Genomic DNA, 13,180 nt, shown 5'->3' with positions numbered 1-13,180 from the left:
AGTTTTACTAGTATTATGTTTTCTTCCTTGTTTGGAGAGGAGGAACTGCGTGTTTTCATGGGTATTTTGGTCAAATTCCATATGTGGGGCGTTACAGTGGGTCTATATTCAGAGACACCTCTGGCCCACCTGACGAGTTGACATTCTGGAATTTTGAGCAGAGGGTAGGTTGACAGCGCCCACCACCTGACGATGAGCGGACATTCTTGATTTTTGGGAGTTAGGATGCTCTCATTGCACACCATCTGACGAGTGCTTCCAATCACTCCTCACAGCAAGCATCTCTTTTCGCTTGGGTTTGATAGAATCCATTTTCCAGCCTTATTCGTTCCTCAGTGGGCTCTGAGATGGACATCATGGCCTTGCAGAAAAGAGATGGTCAATAGCATTTAATAGCATTGTAATTCAGGGTGTGTTTGAGAATATGAAAATTGATAGACCCAAATTTATTTCCATCCAGAACTGAATAGTCCACTCACTTTTGGATGCCATCTTACTGTAGGGAGCAGACGAAGAAACCTGATAGCCTACCTAATGCAGTTTCCACCCTGCAGGCAGAACACCAAACATACTGCTAACGCATGCACTCGGTGATCAAACCAATCTGGCAGTCAATGACACTAGTAGGCATTATAAGTGAAATAAGGAATGACCGACTGCAGGGGAGATTCACATCCAGGGGTTGTTAATCCCTCCCATGCCAACCATCACCAACGGCCTTAATCAAGACAATCACCCCCTCCTCCCTTTGCCGACACGAGAATGGGAACATATACCCTCTTCTTCATCAAACAATATGTTCCATGAATGCAGATATTTGCAGTATCGGCCAACCTCCAGCTACTGGGAACTGGCAAGGGGAGAAATTATCGATGCAATAGCAACGCATGCTAGGGAATATAGCCAACTCAAATACGCACAACCTTTTGATTTAAGGAAGATAAAATAGTAAGATGCCAATGGGAATATAACTAAACAGCCAAACAATCTAAAAACAGAAAAGTGTTGTTTTTCAGTATAACCAGCTATAAATGACATAGCGTTCCTGATAGAAAATGACGGACTCAGTAAAACAAAGTTATTCAACTTCTTGTTTCCCAGATAAGTTCCAAAAGAAGTCCTGTTCTGGTGGTGTCATCTACCAAAAAGGGCCCTCTCTGCTGTGTGCCCCTCTACTATCAATGTGATAAGTGACGGAGTCGTAACTCTTGAGTTGAGCCAGGACGTTGTTTCATTCTCATAATGCGAGTGAGTGCACTGCAAGACCGGATGACATTGCTCCCTCGCCTTGCAGTGGCAGCACATGACTCACTTTTGAGATTAGTCAGTCAGAAGGGTAGACAAAAATGCGCTATGGCTCAAAAGAAAGGCATGGTCCATTAGGACAATGGCCAATCCTAAAACCGGTGGTGGAAGGAAAATGTTACTGGGATGGCCTCACCCCCACCTCTCCCAATCATGATTTGATTGAACTTCCAAATGCACCTTTATCAGTTCAAAATCACTTTCAATCAGGATATTTGTTGCCCAAAAGTAATGGGTAATTTTTATCCCTTGCAAATTTTAGCAATGAAAATTTACAGGGGAAGTTAAAATATATTTCGCAAAAATTGCTTTTTTGTCAAAATATAATTTGATAAACTTGAGCCAATGATCGCCTGTTTACATTTCGGCATTAAAAATATGCAATGCTTCTATCTTGAATGCAAAAGAACTCAATAGATAATCATCACCCACTGCTTTGACTGAAGCTTCCTTTCTTTTTGAATCCTTTTTTTTCTAGCAAACTTTTTTTTTATAAAAAAATTAACATTAATTAGCACACTGTAATTTCAAAACGAAGCACCTTATTTCCATTGAACCTAATATGTGACATGGGAGTTCAGTTAAAAACTGCCAACAAAAATCAATTATCCTCTTAAGATGGTGGAGACTCCAATGAGGGCCACATACAGAATGCCTTTACAGTATTTGTTTTTTGATAACAATGGTCATGTTCTATGGTGTGCAAAAATGTAAAATAGCCTTGGTAAACACACATATCGATCAGTGTTTCTTTTCTCTCTCTCTCTCTCTCTCTCTCTCTCTCTCTCTCTCTCTCTCTCTCTCTCTCCTCCCCTTCTCATTTGCACATTAATTTCAGTTATATAAGAATGAAAAATAATAGATACAAGCCTGCCACAAGGTGGAAAAAATTATGCGGATGCCAAAAAGAAGCATGAGAAGAAAAATCCTCTCATAAAGAGATGTAGCATTGTTATGGATACCTGTCGGGACTATCAAACACAAGATGTGGCTTCGAGCAGGTGACTGTCAGCATCTCATGGTAATTTGGACTCACCAAGCCCCATTGATGCGGCTAGTTCTTTAGAAGCAAAGTTGTCTGCTTGTTCCTATGAATTACAAAAGGCAGCCATCACAAGTTACTAGTATGCTTTGTATGTCAGGATGCACAATGTCAGTATGCATGCATGTCTGCACTGATCATATAGAGTTAGCACGTTTCCAGGGGTCCTTTAGTCAGAATCTAAATTCAAGAGGTATTAGCGCGATCTAATCTGTCTTTGCATGTTTTGAGTCTAAATGGTGGTAACAATGTCTCTTTGTGCATGTTAGGTTGGTAGGAATCGTGTCTAGGTTGCGCAAGTATCATGTACATAAGTAGGTCACAGGAAGAAGCTGAAACACCCAGTTCTTGGATGAAGAAGAGAGGCACAGTCACCTAGTTTACTTGGGTGTGTTTGGTTGTCTTGAGAAGGATATGCCTGCAGTTAATTGCCACCCAAAACTGATAGTCCAAGTTGATTTTAGCAGAAAAGAGGATGCCCTTCTAACGCAATTTCCATCTCTGTACCCGCTTTAAACACTGCTGAATCAATCAGGGGTAGCCTCACTCACCCCATACCCAACCCAATCTTGGCTTTGGTGTGCTTCTAAATACACACTTTGATAGTTTATTGCTCTGAATGAGTGCTAACGCACAAAATCAGCATTGATGGAATTTCAGCTAGGATACAACATCACCCTGCATTGAACAAATTGAGTTCGTTCCAGATAATGGAATCAAATTGATGGACATCCAAGGTCTGCTCACATGACTTCAAGACGTTTTACTCTAGTCAGGCAACAGTAACTAAACGGTCATTGGAGAGGGCAGTTTGCTCCCACCTTTTCGTAGACAGCACAGCATCTTGTTTGGAGAGAGGTCTCCAGAGTCCAGAATGCGAGCATGATTGCTCAACGATTATTTTGTTTGAGGGAAGGTGTTACTGCTGGCAAATAGATCTCTTAAAGAGTATGGGCAGATGAATAAACACCCCTTGACACCCTGATTAGGATCAAAGTGACTTTGGAATCTGAGGTTGTCAAGATGCTTTTAGATATCCTGGGATCCCTCCTTGGCATGAAAAGAAATCAAAAAACAAAAGGTAATTGGGTTCAGGCAGTGAAAAATGAGGGAAGTGTATCAGAACTTGGAAATGTTAATTTCACAAATGTCTAGATTGACACCTGTTTAAGAAAATGACGACACCGCATCCTGGTTAACAGATGCCTTCTACAGTGTATAAGAAAAAAAAAATTGCAAATGCTTTTTCTTTGGTGGTGGAGAAGACAACAAAGGAAAATCAATCTGAGAGGAAATTCAGGAGACATAAGCTGAAAAGGAGGAGAGCAGGTAACTCTGTCTTTAGTCTCATTTTTTCGGTAGGCGGCTGTAGAGGCTGACAGTAACAGGTGAGGGATCCTCGGTCTCAAATCATTGGAGAAGAATACAGAAGCTGGAGTGAAGTGTCTGGAAGTGGAGACTTCTAGAGGCTGGCCAGCATCGTGGAAGGAATTATTGTTTGCGTAATCTCCCTCCCTCCTCACTAAGGTAAACAAGGTTTCACATTTGGGAGAAAACAACCCTGCTAATATTTTTTCCATGTAAGAGATGGCACTTAACCCTTTGGCTAAGGTCACAGTTAATAGGACAAACTTGGGGAGGGAATTGGGAGGATCCCACTTTGGTACATTGCCTCAGGATAGTTTGGACACATTCCTTGAATTCAATTTCATGGCCTGGGGTGGCTAGCCCCAATTGCTACTGTTGGAAGTAAAATGCTCATCAAGTCAAATGCTTTGATGAGATTGATATTACAGCAAAGCCCCCTCAAAACCCTACCTGATCAATCAAACTCCAACAAGGGATATATGCTTTTTGTGAGACACTAACGGTTTTGCATTTGTTGATTGTCCATTTGAACTGGAATTGTGGGAGTCAAGGTATTCTAAAATGGTTACGTAACGGCCGTTATGTAACGGTAACAGTGGTAACTGTTACGCATGATGGGAAAAATGGCCTGTAACGGTCCATTATGGGGCCGGAACATTCTTCCTTTAAAAAAAAAAAAGAAAAAAAGGTCGGAACGGCTTTCACAACTAGTATCGTAGCAGTAACCTTTATGGAATACCTTGGTACTGGGTGTAGATGTGTAAACGTCCAAACCTAATGGTTTCATCTTCAGTGATGCAAAAACAGGAGACAAAAAATCATTTTTTGCTTGAGCAAGTTCTTCCATGTGATGGCTTGTGAGCGGGTGCAAGCAAACAAGATCTCTTCGTTAGTGGTGGATGGTCAAAGGATTAAAGGGAAGTCAAAGATCTGCGAAACCATAGTCCAATTCTATAAAGATCTTTTGTCTAAGGATAGGGGACTTAGGCTGGCTCTCGATAACTTGCATTTTGAATCAATGTAGATAGAAGAGGCAGATTCGTTAGAGCAAGCTTTTTTAGAAGAAGAAATTAAGAAAGCAATGGCAGAATTGGGCAATGATAAGGTACCAGGGCTAGATGGTTTTCCGATAGCATTTTATAAAAAAATTTGGGAGTGTGAAGCGAGATGTAATTGGCTTCATGCAAGAGTTTTTTGAGGACTTAATCGTGATGCAATTAGGGGTTACATTTATAGCAATGATCCCCAAAAAGGAAGGAGCTGAATATTTGAAAGACTCCCCTGGGGATCGGGGGTCCATACAAGATATTAGCAAAGGTGTTGGCATTAAGATTCAGGAAAGTGTTGGGAACTGTTATTTTAGAGTCTCAAGGGGCTTTTGTGGATGGAAGACGAGTTGTCGATTGCTCTCTCTTGGCCAATGAATGTGTCGACTCTTATTATAGAAAAGGGGAGTAAGGCATGGAATGTAAGCTTGATGTTGAAAAAGCATATGATCACGTTGATTGGACATTTCTAGACTATATGTTGGGTACACTGCAGTGTGGACCAAAGTGGCGCCTTGGAAACATGCCCGTGTCAGATCGGCAAAATTTGCCATATTGGTGAATGGATCACCAAAAGGTTTTTTTGCTGCTTCCCATGGGTTGCGTCAAGGCGATCATTTGTCTCCTTTCCTCTTCGTCACAATATTGGAGGCTCTTAGTAAAATGATAGACAAAGGAATTCAGGTTGAATTGGTTAAAGGCTTTAGGGGTGGATAACACGAACTTTTAGATTTCTCACATTCAGTAAGTGGACGATACCCTTTTGTTGTGTAAGGTGGATGACTTCTTCATGAAAAGTCTCTACTTGATTATAGTAAGTTTTGAGGTGGTTTCTAGTTTGAAAGTCAATATATCCAAAAGTGAGATTTTAGGGGTAGGCAAATCCAAAGAAAAAGTTTGAGACTTTGCGAAGGTACTTGGTTGCAAGGAAGCTTCCTTTCCAACAACATACTTGGGTTTACCGTTATATATAGGGAGACTGGCGAAGCACATATCCGACAAAGTTATAGAAAGATGCGAAAGAAAGAGACGTCTAAGTGGAAGTCTGGGTACTTATCAATGGGTGGGAGGATGGTTATGGTAAAACTTCTATGTTAGATATCCCGGTGTATTTTATGTCTCTCTTCAAATGTCCAAAATCTATTATAAATTCCTTGGAGATATGAATGGATTTTTTTTTTAATTTTTATTTTATTTTTTATTGTGGGAATGGTTGGAAGATAAACATAAACTCCACCTTGTGAAATGGGATAAAGTGTACAAACCAACAGTCCAAGGAGGAGTGGAAATTCTAAAGTTAGAAGAGATGAATCTAGCTCTGTTGGGAAAATGGGTTTGAAGATTTGGGTTGGAGGGAGAAGCTAGATGGAAGGAAGTTATGTCGAAAAAATATGGGGTAGAGGAAGGGGGGTGGTGGACTAAGGCTTCATCATTGTATCAATCTTCTTATTTGTGGAAATCGATAGCGTCCCCAAAAGAGAGAGTGAGAGGGAATAGGCTTTCATTTGGGGGATGGTAAGATAATTAGATTTTGGGAGGATAGGTGGGTGGGAGATGTGAGGTTGGGTGAGAGGTTTCCATTATTAGCAGGGTTAGCTAGGGAAGATGGGGAGAAGGTGATTAATTGTTACTTAGGAAGGGGCGAGGAGGTAATTTGGGTCCTTATCTTTAGAAGAAATACGTCAGATGGAGAGATCGAAGAGTTGGTTCAATTGCTTGAGTTGTTAGCAAAGTTTTCTCTGGTCTTAACAAAGGTGGATTCCATAAAGTGGTTAGAGGATAAGTTAGGCTCATTCTCAATTAGGTCCTATCGGTTTTTTTGTGCGGGTGAGGAAAACTATGAGGTATCTTCAACGGCCTTCCTTTGGCATTATGGTGCTCCTTTGAAGGTTGCAGCTTTCGGATAGTTAGTAGGGAGGAATAGAGTGCTAACGATAGACAATCTACATAAGAGGAGGATGATCCTCCCAAACGTTTGCTTGTTGTGTTTCAAAGAAGCGTAGTCTGTAGATCACTTCTTCATTCATTGCATAATTGCCAGGGAGGTTTGAGATCATTTTCTTCAATTCTTCAGGGTTCTATGGATGTTTCCAAACACAATGGAGGAACTTCTCATTGCTTGGCACGACGAGGGAATAGGGAAATAAGGGAAAAGGAGGTGGCGATTAAGCTTATTAGCGAGTCTATGGGCTTTATGGTGGGAAAGAAATGAGTGATGCTTCAGAAACAAAATGAGTGGAGTAGTGCAAGTTTTCAGACGGGCTATTCTTAATGTGAAGGAGTGGGCAAAAGCGTAGATTTCAGTCTCCTCGTCATGTCCCCTTTGAGGGGCGTTTTTATTGTTGTAGTTGGATTTTTGTATATTTGTATAGCTTCAAGGTGTCCCGTATCGGTATCGGTTGGCGTAACGGTGACCTCCAAAACCGATACGGATACGGGGGCGTAACGGTGATACGGGGGCGTAACGGCCCGTAACGGTGCAAAATTTTTTTTTTGTCAAAAAAATATGAAAAAATATGGATTAAATCCGGAATATTCTAAGCATTCCAAATATGCATTCATTTATAAATTGGAACATGTTTATGGTGGTGTAACGGTCCACTCTTTGGTGAGAAGTTGTATCGGACTATCTGATAAATTTATGAACCAGATAACCTGAATTTGACTACAAAATTCATATATTTAATTTTCTAACTATCTACTATCAATGATAGATATATTAGAATGAATGTAATATGAAAATATCTTACATTTAGGTGTTTGCAATTATTTTTGAGGGCCAAAATTCATGCGTAAATAGAAAAAAATATATAAAAAAAATATAAAATGGCACCCCAAATATGTAAAATGCACATTAACATGTTCTACTATGATTAACACATCATATGACATCATTAAAACAGCAAAAGAATCATTAAAAAATGATTTTTCGAATTTTCAAAAAAAGGGCCGAAATAAATGCGTAAATAGAAAAAAATATAAAAAAAATATAAAATGGCACCCCAAATATGTAAATTGCACATTAACATGTTCTACTATGATTAACACATCATATGACATCATTAAAACAGCAAAAGAATCATTAAAAAATGATTTTTCGAATTTTCAAAAAAAGTTCGTTCATGGACTTAGTCATTTTCGCTCCTTTTGTACATGTGAGGCTTGTACATAATGTGTAAAGACTTAAAAGAGTACAATAGAAGCATGTACAGTTAGTTAGAGATCTCTGGAAGTTTATAGTGCTTTATAAAGGGTTCTTGTAACCAGTGTTCGAGTTGTCGGTATCGCTACAAGTTTCTCTGGCCAGAGATAAAGATATAATATCGTTATCGCCGATAATATCGCCGATAACCGGAAATGCAAGAAAAAATGGGGAAACATGGAGAAAATGATGGAATTTTTCAGTGAAACTTTAGGACATAATGAATACACATATTTACATATTCAGGAATAAAAAAATTGCAAAAAAAATACATTACATAATAAGTTTTCATTTAATGGGACAAAAAAAGCATGCAATGCCATAAAAAATCACTTTAATAACAACTAAAATGAGTTTATATATTACCAATGAAGTTGACATACAGTAATTAAGACATGTAAAAGTGAATGAACTCAAAGATGCCAAATCAAGGATGGATTGGATTATCCAATCAGTGTGGTTTTTTGCATGATAGAGATGTACGTCACAAATCCACTCCTACCATCTGTTTTGAAAGGCCACAATAAGATAATGTTCTAAAAGTTGGCCAGATCCAAAAATCTGGTGGTGGGCCATACCATTGTTTTTAATGGTGGCCATTTAATCACCACTGTTTCCCTTAGTGTGGTCCACCTGAGATGCAAATCTGTCTCATTTTGGACTCATGCCTTAAAATTATCTATCAAAATAAATGGACGACATTGATAAAATATTTATCATTATGATGGCCCCACAGAGCATATTCAAATCTTTGGTGGACGACTTTTACATAAGAAACAGTGGTGATAGACCATTAAAATCTTCTCATGGATTACAGAAGTTTTGGACCAACCTAATATTTGTTCTTTTTTATATAAAGGTTTACGAGACCTTACCAAAGGGTTGGATGACAAATAAACATTACAAAAACATAAAAACATTAATGTAGGCTCAAAGAAGTTTTTAATGGTGGAGGTTCAACCACCACTCTTTCTTAAAATATGGCCCAGCTTAGATATCGATCTGCTTCTTTTTTTGGGCTAGTGTCTTATAATAATCTGAAAAAACCTATGGACGGCGTATATAAAAAACAAATACATCAATGTGGGCCCTGCCGTGAGAGACACACCACTGTTTGTAAAGCCCCGTAATTGCACCGAAGGGAGCTTTTGTCTTGGCTGGTGTACCAAGCATCTGGGTGTATTGACGTTAGCAAGTTTTATGGGTCCCATCATGAGGTATGTGTTATATCCAAACCATCCATTCATTTTATGAGCTCGTATTAAGGCTTGAGCTGAAAAATAAGATAGATATAAAGATCAAGTGGACCACACCGCAAAAAGCAGTGGGGGATTGAACGTATACCATTGAAACCTTTTTTGGGGTCACATAAGTTTTGGATCAATATTATGTGTTTTTCCTCTTATTCCAGGTACTTTTGACCTTATGAAAAGATTGAATTGAAAATAAACTTTATGGTGGCCCTACAAATGTTTTAACGGTGAAAATCATTACCCACTGCTATATCTGGTGTGGTTCATTTGAGATTTGGCTATGATTTATTTTTTGATTCATGGTCTAAAATGATTTTGAAAAATGAATGAACGGTATGGATGTAATAAATACATCATTTTGGGGCCCATTAACTTTGATAACCTTTGAACCGTTCGTACAACTCGGAGCTCGAGGAGCTCCAGCGCTGGTCGTCGCATGACACGTACCCACGCGGCAGTCCACTTGCTTTCCTTTACTGAAGTGACGTCAGCAAGTTATGTGGGCCCCACTATGATGTATGTGTTGTATCCACACCGTCCATCCATTTTGAGATATCATTTTAGGGCATGAGCCAAGGAATGAGGGAGATAAAAATCTGTAACGGACCCCACCACAGAAAGTAGTGGGGAGAGTGATTCCCACCGTTGAAACTATCCTACGGCCCACCATAATGTTTATTTGAAATCCAACCCGTTCAAAAGTTAAAAAATACCTGAAATAAGGGAAAACATAAATATCAGCTTGATCTAAAGCTTTTTTGGCCTTTAGAAGTTTTTAATGGTGGACGTCACTGTTCCCACAGTTTTCTGTGCTGGGGCCCAATGGATCTTTGGATTTAACTCATTCTTTGGATATTGCCCTAAAATGATCTCTCCAAATGGAGGGAAGGCGTGGATACAAAACATACATCATGACGGGGCCCACGGAACTTGGTGACGTCACTTCAGTAGCTAGTCTCGCTACTCAACCTGTCAGTAGCTAATCCACGCCCCTTTCTTCTCATCTTCCACGAAAGCCTTCCATTGTTTTTTCCGCCTAAAAAAAATTCCGAATATCTTTCCCCAAATTTCTCTCCTTTTCAAATCCCCACCCAAATCCCCTCCAACCTCGCCGAAATTGGGTTTCTTCCAAACCTATTCTTTTCAGAGAAAAAAAAAAAAGAAGAAATTTCTTATCTCTAAAAATCCGGCGCTATCAACCGTGATTGGCCCACCAAATCCATCCGAAAGCCACTCCGGCGAGTAGATTTTGAGAAAAAAATGGTAAGAGATTTTTTTTTCTATATCTGTTTTTTTTTTTTTTAAAAATAATAGGGAGAGTTGTCGCTGATAATTATTTTTTTCCCGATAAAATCGAAAATATCGCCGATATTTCGTCGACATTAGGAAGAGAAACGAATTTTTGGTGTTTCGGTGTCGCTGGTCCAGCGACACCGATAATATCGGCGATATTATCGATTTTTCGTCGACAATGGAAACACTGCTTGTAACTAGATGAGTGTAGAATAGTCTGGAAGAATTCTAGAGTGTTCTTGACCATTGGATGAACACTTGCTTCATCCTATCAATTGACAATAGAAGCATGTAGAGTTGGTTAGAGATCTCTAGAAGTTTATAGAGCTTTGTATAGGGTTTTTGTAACTAGATGAGTGTAGAATAGTCTTGAAGAATTCTAGAATGTTCCCAAGACTATAAATAAGTTACCCCTCACTTTGGAGATTGTAAGCATTTGAGCTATTGAGATACGGAAGTGTCTTTGCTTTCACTCACTCTTCTCTGCTTTCTTTTTTCCCAAGTAGCATGGACAACACTTGGGTGATTGGCTGACTTGTTCACAATGGGGTTGTGAGTACGGGTGTTATACGGTGTAAGCTTGGGGCAGCATTCAGGCTGTGACATCATATGCTTTCGCTTTCAATACTACAAGAAAGATTAACAGTTGTGACTTGTGAGAGCTCTCTGGTTGGTCATATCAAACTATACTATAATGGAAGCAGTAGGTGTAACCTATGTCATGCCAGGTTTTTTGGGGCCTTTACATGATGAAAACAGAAATTTGGGAGTGGTGTTATATTGGAGAGTTGGATTGAGTTGGTTGCTAGCGAAATGGATGTGATGATGGTGGCAGCAGATGCCATCCAGACCAAGGTGTCCCGTATCGGTATCGGTTGGCGTAACAGCGCCCTTCGAAACCGGTACGGATACGGGGGCGTAATGGCCCGTAACGGCGCTTTTTTTTTTTGCCAAAAAGATATCAAAAAATATGGATTAAATCCGGAATATTCTAAGCATTCCAAATATGCATTCATTTATAAATTGGAACATGTTTATGGTGGTGTAACGGTCCACTCTTTGGTGAGAAGTTGTATCGGACTGTTTGATTAATTTTTTAACCAGGTAACTTGAATTTGACTACAAAATTCATATATTTAATTTTCTAAATATGTAATTTATATACTTAACAACTTAATATCATTTCTCCCAATAATTCTTTAAAAAAATGAAATTAAATTCAGGTAGATGGCGTTGCCAATTTAGGGCTGACTTGGAGGACCAATCTATTCTCCAAATCAGCATCAAATTCAATTTATTGTCATTATCCCACTTATAAATTGGTGGACATTTATTGGATAGTGAATCATAAAAATAAAAATAAAAAATCAAAAGGCCCTATTTTAAAAAATAAAAGTCTACAAATTAACAATTAAAACTATTCAAACAATTTGATTTTGGCATTGTGAGTTAGCAATTGCAGTCCATAATTTAATTGCCAAATTTTAAGTTAATATATGTCTCGTGTACAATTTTTTAAGGCTTGAATTAGGAGGGACTTGGATTGTAAAGTGCAGCACACGTGTCAAAGTTTTTTGGGCCCCACCCGTGATGAATGTATTATATCCACACCGTCCATCCATTTTGCCAAATAATTTTAGGGCATGAGCCCAAAAATGAGGCACATCCAAAGCTCAGGTGGACTGCACCATAAGAAACAACAATTATTAAACGTTCACCATTAAAAATTTATTGGGGGCTAGAAAAGTTTTAGATCAAGCTGACATGTGTGTTTTCCCTTCATCCACGTCAGTGTGACCCAATTAATAGGTTAGATTGAAAATAAACATTACAGTGGACCTTAAGAAATTTTTAATGGTGAGCATTCTATAACCACTATTTCCTATGGTGTGGTCCACCTGAGATTTGGATATTACTAATTTTTTGGATCCTAACCTAAAATGACGTGGCAAAATGGATGGACGATATGGATAAAATATATACATCATGGTGGGGCCCCCTCGGGTTTGATCAGATTGGATGGAAAATAAACGTTACCGTGCGCCCTACGAATTGTTTAACCGTGAAAATCATTATCTTCGATGCTATTTTCGGTGTGGTCCAGATGATCTCTGGATATAATTCATTTTTTGGGTGGTGCTCTAAAATGATCTCTGAAAATAGATGAACGGTGTAGATGTAATAAATACATCACTGTGGAGCCCATATAACTTTGATCTCCTTTGAACCGTTCATACAACTCGGAGCTCAAGGAGTGTCAGCGCTCGTCTTTGCGTGACACGTACCTACAGCAGCTAGCTGCTGCAAATAAAAAAAAAATGGGGAGAGGGAAACCGAAAAGAAAAAAAGAGGGAAAGAAGAGAGAAAAGAAAAAAGAGGGAAAGGGGGAAAGAAGAGATTGAGAGAGAGAGAGAGAGGAAGAAGAAGAAGAAGAGGAAGAAGCCGTAGCCGCAGCTGCCCAAGAAGAATAAGAAGAAGAAGAAGAAAAGAAAGGAAAAAAGGTAAGTTTTTTTTTTGTTTTTTGTTTTTTTTTGTTTTTTTTTTTTTTCAGGGCCCGTAACAAACGTTACGGGTCCGTAACGTTTTTTATGGCCCGTAACGGCCGTTACAGTCACAGAATTCCGTAACGGCCGTTTCAACCCCGTATCGCGTAACGAGTCCCACCGTTACC

The 13,180-nt window shown here is 39.1% G+C and overlaps 1 protein-coding gene across 1 annotated transcript in view; it reads right to left on the bottom strand.

Moving 5' to 3' along the window:
* Window positions 1-2,119: 2,119 nt before the first annotated feature.
* Window positions 2,120-13,180, bottom strand: part of LOC131258083 (golgin candidate 1-like) — a 52,227-nt gene continuing 41,166 nt past the window's right edge. The window contains exon 21 of the mRNA XM_058259142.1: window positions 2,120-2,393. Coding sequence (XP_058115125.1) covers window positions 2,322-2,393 — 72 coding nt within the window. The 3' untranslated portion in view covers window positions 2,120-2,321. The remainder of the gene's footprint in view (window positions 2,394-13,180) is intronic.

Source organism: Magnolia sinica, chromosome 1, assembly GCF_029962835.1.
Source record: "Magnolia sinica isolate HGM2019 chromosome 1, MsV1, whole genome shotgun sequence".
Taxonomy (NCBI): domain Eukaryota; kingdom Viridiplantae; phylum Streptophyta; class Magnoliopsida; order Magnoliales; family Magnoliaceae; genus Magnolia; species Magnolia sinica.
This window is presented reverse-complemented; position numbering and strand designations above follow the sequence as displayed.